The 7,892-nt window shown below is 47.3% G+C and overlaps 1 protein-coding gene across 1 annotated transcript; it reads left to right on the top strand.

Annotated features, from left to right (window-relative positions):
* Window positions 1–2,726: 2,726 nt before the first annotated feature.
* On the top strand, window positions 2,727–7,461 carry LOC141463441 (secreted Ly-6/uPAR-related protein 1-like). The gene is made up of 3 exons (XM_074145823.1): window positions 2,727–2,778; window positions 5,902–6,021; window positions 7,250–7,461. Exons 1-3 carry the CDS (start codon window positions 2,727–2,729, stop codon window positions 7,459–7,461), a joined length of 384 nt encoding a protein of 127 aa, XP_074001924.1.
* Window positions 7,462–7,892: the final 431 nt, after the last annotated feature.

Genomic DNA, 7,892 nt, shown 5'->3' on the forward strand with positions numbered 1-7,892 from the left:
TTAGAAGGATCCTAATTTTTCTTGGAGTTTAAGACCCTACCTCTGGTTTCCAGTGTAATTTAACTCATGCTAGTCTTAATTCAGTTCTAGTTCAGTGTGACATTTTAGCTTAAGGAGGTTTTTTGCTTTTCTGTAGCTCTGTTTTCAAAATTTTCAATGTATTTCTGAGGGAAAAAAAATTATATCTCCACTCAACCTCTCTTCTGCCAAACTAAAAGGGGCCGGTATTTTCCAGAGTCATCTTTTGGGGTGGATCGTGTTCTCCCAGTCTTCCCCACATTAGTTTCCATCAGTCTTTTTGTTTGGGTTTTTTCCATCAGGACCCCATTTTTTCTTGACAGGGGCAATGAAATTCCAGGTGAGAAGCCACCAGGGCTTCATGTCAGGGTGCTAGCACTTCCATAATAACCCTGCTAATAGCCTCCCTTACACACCAACACACATCTTGACATCCTCTGTGTTTGTTTGTGCTTGGTTTTGTTTTTGTTTTCAGGGCTCCATCTCACCGGAGGCTCCTAGTTATCTTTAGATCAACTGATACCTGTAGGTCTTCCCTTTCCTCCACAATTTTACTGGCACACTCCCAACTTCTCCCTCCCTGAAGTCTGACACTCCCGCACACTCAGCCAGTCTGCAGGAGCTTTAACAACCCCAGTGCTGGTGCTTTCCCAGTGCTCTGCCTTAATGACCAGATCTCAACCCTTTTCAGGCCATTAGTTAAGTGGTTTTGCACTGGCCAGAGCCAAACAACCCTACCGTGCTGCATGCATTCCATGTCCAGACACCACAGTGATGGAAAGCCCCCACCAAGCTGGATAGACTAATTTATTTTCCTATTTATATCACTATTCCTTCAACCACACTGATTTATTCCAAGGATTTCTCAGTACACGATGCCTTTCAAGTGCGGGCAGACCATTATAACACCCTTGTGTGGACATTTCCATTTCAGCAAGCTCCACACAATCTGCCAAGCGGTGTTTTAGTGTTGTGAATGCTGGAGTACCAACCCTGATGTGCTTACCTACCTAAGCACAACCACCATCAATGTTTAAAGCACTGGATCTTTTTCAGTTTCATGTTAATTAAGATACTGCTCAAATGTGCCTTGAACTGCCCAGATACAAGAAAGGAGCGGGATATAACCAGGTCTGGTGGCTTTCACAGAGCAGAGTTTTTCCTCTATACCCAGAGAGGTATTTTTGTGCTGTTTATTTTTACGTGCCTGGTCTCTGGTAGCACAGAAAGATAAAATAAAGATTATTTTCACTCTCACAGCCAAGCGAGCATTAGGGTGCGTGTCTTTCCCTCCCTTTCTCACAGTGCAGCACTGATCTTGCTTCCTCAGCTTGGTCGGCTTTGTGTCATCCCTGACTGTGGAAATTTTCATTACCAATGCTTCTCGAGTTAATGCAAACCCTTTAGGGAGCACCACTTTCCCCAAAAGTCCCAGTCTTAAACTGAGAAAAAGGATAGGTTCCTGGGAATGGAAGCAATGCCCACATGCATTGAGACTGTGACAAGCAAACCCCTGGACGTTAGATTATTTTGTGCACTCACCTTTTCTCCATCCCTGAAGTCTCCGAGTGCTTCGCAGTGATTCACAAACTTTTCTTCTTTGGCTTATTCAGCTCTTTTATGGGAAATTGCATAATGCTGGGTTTTTCCACCCTGGATCACATCAAAACCAACAAAAAACTCTATCAATTTTTCCTGTGAAATATAAAATACCATTGGCTCAGTCAAAAGGGGGAGCAAAGCATTCCTCCCTAACTGCAAGCTTTTTAAGCAGTTTCTACAAATACCATATAAGATTTTTAAAATTATTATGTTTGAAAGGGTTGCCTTGAAATGCATGAAGTGAAGTTTTCTATCAGAAAGGTACTGCAGTGGGAAAATTGATCCATTTCTCCATGTTGGATTTTTTTCCCATCTTCAGAATAAAATTTGAAAAACAGTTGACACTTTTGTAAAAGAAGACACAGCACCTTGCTCTGCCAACATGACCCAGGATCTGAAACAAAATGACATACCCAAATCCCAGATTTGGAGGCACCATCTCCCATGCTGACCTCCACAGGCCTTTCAGGGATCCCATGCAGCTCAGCATCAGGGCTCAGTTACTAACCCAGCCCCTGGGAGCCAGAAATCGGGCTTGCTTTTGCAATGGATTTGGGAAAAGAGATGTGCTTTGGGCAAATCCAGCTCTGCCAGCTTCCCACCTGGCAGCCTGGAGAACAGTAGACATGAAAATGTGGCACAGGCTTCGGTGAGGCTGAGCCAACACGCGTGGAAGCCCAGCCTGCTCCTGCTTGCATCGGGACTGCTGTTGCCCAATGCAACACGCCTGACACAACCCAGCTCTTGGCTCACGGAGCCAGACATGAAGAAACAAACATACCTTGTCGGATTCCCCATCCAAGCACCAGCGTGGGGCCATCCCTTGCAGTGGAAGCTGTGTTTTTCCTTTTCCATGGGACCAGCCCCAGGACATAAACCTGAAGAAGAGATGACGTATGGCAGGAGTCTGCTCATTGCGGTGATGTAACCTCCTTGGGGAACTTGTTCCTCTACAAATCCCAATCCAGACTGGAGCTGAGCTCTCCCCTGACACCCCAAGGGAATCCGCCCACAGGATCAACAGGAGGTGGAGGGTGGGAAAACGTATAAAGCTCCCTGGGAGCAGCTCTCCTTTACTGTCCTGGCTTCACGGATCTGCTCTCAGCATGAAGACACTTCTGGTTGGGCTCCTGCTTGGCCTGGCATTCGTGGATTTGGGTAAGACCTCTGCATTCCTGACACTGCAGGGACCCCCTGGGAAATGTCAGGGAGGGGAAGGAAGGGGAAAGGCACCAATGCAGAAAGACCTGGTATTCCTCGGGTAGGGGAGATGATGCCTTTATTTATTTAAGAAGGTCAATGGAGAGAGTGAATGGGAAAAAGGGATATGCATTCCTCGTGGGGAAAAGACGTAGTGCCTGACGGAGAGCAACGGACATGGTTCGGATGCATAGGTGGTCACCTGTCACCCAACTGGGATGGAGGGGACCGACACACTGCTCTATAAGACTAAGGTGTGAATGATAGAATGCCACATGGCACCAGGCAGTACAAGCTCTGAAGCTGCCAACTTGTCACCTCAGGGATGGGATGGGATGGGGGATGTTTATCCTTAGCTCCTGCCATCCCTAAAACCTCACAGTTGGCTGTTGGAAGCTCTGAAAACCAGAGGGTGAGGCTTCAGTATAGATACGGGTGAGGGTTTGAGAAATAACTGCAAGAATTTTTGAAAGGTTCATTAAATCACCAGCTCCAGCATTTTCACTAATTTCTTGAGATTAGGGTATACAGGGAGATAGGAAATTCTCCTGGGTCTGTTTGGGTTTGGTCTCTGATGAGTCTGGGTTTTGGGCAAGCTGATAGCAGAGTCTGGTCATCGCAGTGTTCTTACTCCATCTATTTGTAATCCACTGCAAATACATCCTTGGCCTGGAACAGAGTCATCCTTGGGGTGACACCAACCCAGTGGGTTTTAACCGACAACCCATGGGCCCCAGACATCTTCAGGCTGCTTTCATGGGACTCTGAAAGATCTCAGATAAAAGGCAGCCTCGGCAGTGGTCAAACACCTCCATCTAGAGTCACAGCTACAGGGAGATCATTCAAAGGGTTGCAAGCGGAAGAAGGCTGAAAGGCATACACCTTGCAATTCTTTATGCATGGAAGTGTTTTGGGTCTCTTCAGGCTGCATTGCTTTTTCTAATTCCCCTAGCCTCTTTATTCCTTCCACCTGTCCCTAAAGCAAACCCAACTTCTGGCTGAAGAACACGGTCAAACCCACCACAGGGCTGAACCAGGACAGGTGCGGTTTCTTCTGTACAGCTACTGCAATTTTTTACATTTCACTACCTGATGGGGATTTTTTATTTATTTTAAGATATTTCACAGGTGGTGTACTATGTGTTTCTTTTTCTCCTTCTGGGTCTAGTCCTGTCCTGTATTTAATGAGGTTGCTGAGGAACCGACAGAGCAGGTTTCCACTCACAGGTCTCGGGGTACTTTCTAGAAACAGAGAGGCATCACCACTTTGCTTTATAGCTGAGATGGAGGCAGAAATGGCTTTTCTGGGATGATCCAGTGGGAGGCAGCTGTTCTAGGCACAGCTCTTGCAGCTGAGGAATACATCTCTGGCCATTATTCTTCCAGAGGTTTGATATCAAGGGGCAGAAAGTGTTGGACAGTGATGAATGGTGAATTATTGACCTCACATCAGGACACAGCACTGTCCTCTATGTTCAGTTCTTCTCTTCTGTGCTGGTCCTTATGCTTTTGGGCTTTCCTCTTGCACTGCAACCTTCTGATAAAACCAATGTCCTCTGAGTGCCGCACCCAGCGTCAGTGAAAGATAAGGGGGCTGAGGGTTTTCTTCCTTAAACTTCCTCTTAACTGGAAGTACCCCCACTCTCCGAGCCCATGGCACTGCCCTGCCCACTCATGGAAATGGTGAGGTTTGGAAACCAGCTCAACCCAAAGGTTGCAGATCAGTTTCTCAGACGCTTTAAGCTAGCACAGCTCCATCCATCCATTAACCCTTCCTACACACTCACGAATATCCATATCCTTGTCAGGTTGACAATGTAGTGTTTTCTCTCTCAGTGGGCACTATGTGTTAAAATATAAAACAAGCTCTCATGGGTCATTTGGAAGGGACCTACAAAGGTCCTGAGCTCAGGTAAACAGGGACAGCTCCACCACACAAAGGCTATGGCCACCAGAACACCACCACTGCTTATATTAAAAAGCCCTTCCTAACTCTGCAAAGAGAACAAAGAAAGCTTTTGCATCATGTAGGCTTTATTGCACAGCTGAATTTTCCAAAGGAGGATTTAAGAGAAGTAGATGCCCTGAAAATTCATTCCAGAGTCAGACGTTCAAACAACTACCTTCAAAAATGTTTGTCCTTATCACAAAGTCCCAGCAGTTTCTCTCTCACAGCAGATGCTGCAGAACTGTACAAGAAAACATCGTCTCTCTGCAATTTTACCAATAGATGGCAGTGGACACTTTTGGGTGGTTCTTCAGCTGCTGTGTGTGTGCAGAAGGCATGTAGAATAGAAAATATCAAGCCAGGCTGGTTTCTGTCATCAAGTCACACCAGCACAACTCCGAAAAATATGCACACTCGGTAGCTGCTGGCTGTGGATGGACAGGTCTTGTACCGAGACTTTCGAGCAACTGCTGTGATCAACGCTTGCATGTGTGAAAGTGTCCCCGTTTCAGCAGGAAGCTGGCAAGAGCTCTGTAGCATCATCTCTTTCAAAAAGCAGCAGTAGCCCCTGATGAAAGTGGTTTTTAGGCCACATTCAGCCCTTAGGATCTTTGGTGCAGCTCTAAAATTTAAATTCTGCTCTCAGTTACCGAGTTCTGCACAAATCCCTCTAAACAAGCATGAAGAAGCTGTCATTGTGGGTGGAGGGATGGGGGAACTGCCAGTCTTTCAGTGCTGGTGAATGCTGCTCTCAACAGAAGGAGCTATTTTGCTCTCTGTTACAGCATCTCTTACAGAGGATGCAAAGAGCCTATCAAAGCTGCTCAAGCAGTAGGTCCCTCTAGATCCCTGCTCTTTTTGGGCTGCTGAGCCCCCCAAGGAAATGACTGTGCTCAACTCCTGCAACACCATCTTTACCCTTTGGTGTTGGAGTTTGGTTTTTCCCCCCTGATATACCCAAGTTTTGCCACTGCCTCCAGGTGTGCTTTGTTTCTGAGGCCACTGTGTCTTGGTCAAGGGGGGATGAAGCGCTGACCACCCTATCATCCCCACCACAGAGCAGAGAAGCTGCAGATTTGCTGTCTGCCTTTGCTGCTGCAACCACCTCAGACCCATTCTGTTGTTCTCTGCAGCCCAGTCCTTACGATGTTACACGTGCAAGGAACCAATGGACATTGCTGAGTGCAGAACACCCACCCTGTGCCCCCCAAAAGCCACCGTGTGCACAACAACGCTGCATTCCTTAGACACAGGTAAGTTTATTTGCTCATTGTGAGTGCTTGTGAGGAGAGATGTACCTTTTGTGGGCCAAATTACCTCATGAACTTAGAATCATAGAATGGTTTGGGCTGGAAGGGACTTTTAAAGGCCATCTAGTCCAAACCCCCTTCCATGAACAGGGACGTCTTCAACTAGATCAGGTTGCTCAGAGCCCTGTCCAACCTGACCTGGAATGTTTCCAGGGATGAGGCATCCACCACCTCTCTGGGCAACCTGGGCCAACATCTCACCACCCTCATGGGAAAGAATTTCTTCCTAATATCTAATCTAAATCTTCCCTCTTTCAATTTAAAACCATTACCCCTCGTCCTATCACTACATTCCCTGATAAAGAGTTCCTCCCCTTCTCTCCTGTAGGCCCTCTTTAGGGACTGAAAGGCCATTATAAGGTCTCCCCAGAGCCTTCTCTTCTCCAGGCTGAACAACCCCAACTCTCTCAGCCTGTCTTCACAGCAGAGGGGCTCCAGCCCTCAGATCATATCAGTGGCCTCCTCTGGACCCACTCCAACAGGTCCATGTCTCTCCTGGGCTGAGGGCTCCAGGGTGGAGCAGAGGGGCAAAATTACTTCCTTCAACCTGCTGACCACAATTCCCTCTCCTCTCCCCATCCAAGCTTGGATTATCCTTTAACTTCACTTTAAGAATCCTGGTGGAATTACCCAATTTAAGAGTGCGAAGGAGATAAATCCATCAGATTCAGAACCCCAGAGTGAAGCATACAAGACTCATCCTGCTTACTCAATCTGTTTTGCCTTTCCCGTCCCTATGCCCTTACAGATCCTGAAATGACAGATACGTGTGAACATATCGCAGAAACCCAGGAGCTCTCTCCTTGTTTGTAGGTGCTTTCACCTAGCACCGTCTCATCAGCACCCATGTCAGCATTACACCAGTGCTTCTTGGCATTGCAGGAGCAACTCACCTGAACAAAATACACAGGGAATTGTGTCCCTTGTCCAAGCTAGAATAAATTTAGAAGGAGCAGCAGGGAGAACCATCAGACCTACAAAGAGCAGTCTAGATTATAGGCATCCATGAATTATAGATGCTCAACACCTTATTTACCTTCATTTACTTATAAACATCTGTTTATAAACACCGTTGCACAAAGTCAGTGTTTCTTGATGCCAGATGTCTGCACCTTCCTTCACCATTCCTTTGTCTGTCTTCTTCTCCCCTTCTCCAATCTGCTTGTTTCAGGTTACCCCTTTTTCGGCAACATCACCGTGACCAGAAGCTGTGAGGAGGAATGCATCTCCTATAATGGGATTGGGGCATCCAAACCCAAGTCATGCTGCTACACTGACCTCTGCACCGACAACACCAGGACCATCAGTGGGGTGGGAAGGAGCTCTTCAACACTGGGTCTGATGGCCATGGCCGTTGGCACGCTCCTCCGGTATGCTCTGTAACACTGCAAGTGCCCATGCTCCACTCAAAACATCCCAACTCCTCTCTCTGCCAAGCTGCTTCGTACCTCTTAGATGTCTTGGGAATCACCTTCTTCGTTGATGTGTGGCTTCACTCATCTTCAGTGCTGTGAATTCAAGTGGATTCAAGCCAAGAGTTTGGACACCTGGACCTAAACACCTCAAATTTCCAGTTTCCAGCCACTAAGCAGATGTTCCTCACCTTCAGCTGCTTCTGGCCCCAGGACCCACATCTCCCTGTACACCTTTCCTCTGTGGGGAGCAGTAGTGGAAGAAGTGCCACAGCTCTGCACAGCAGGGGGTCCTGAGCAATGCCATCAAGGATGGTGCTGTAGGGTCACCCTCAACAAGAGCAGGGGCTGTATTCAGCAGGGGCTGGATGTGGACAGTGTTTTTTTTCCCCAGGTCTCCTC

Source organism: Numenius arquata, chromosome 3, assembly GCF_964106895.1.
Source record: "Numenius arquata chromosome 3, bNumArq3.hap1.1, whole genome shotgun sequence".
NCBI classification, from domain to species: domain Eukaryota; kingdom Metazoa; phylum Chordata; class Aves; order Charadriiformes; family Scolopacidae; genus Numenius; species Numenius arquata.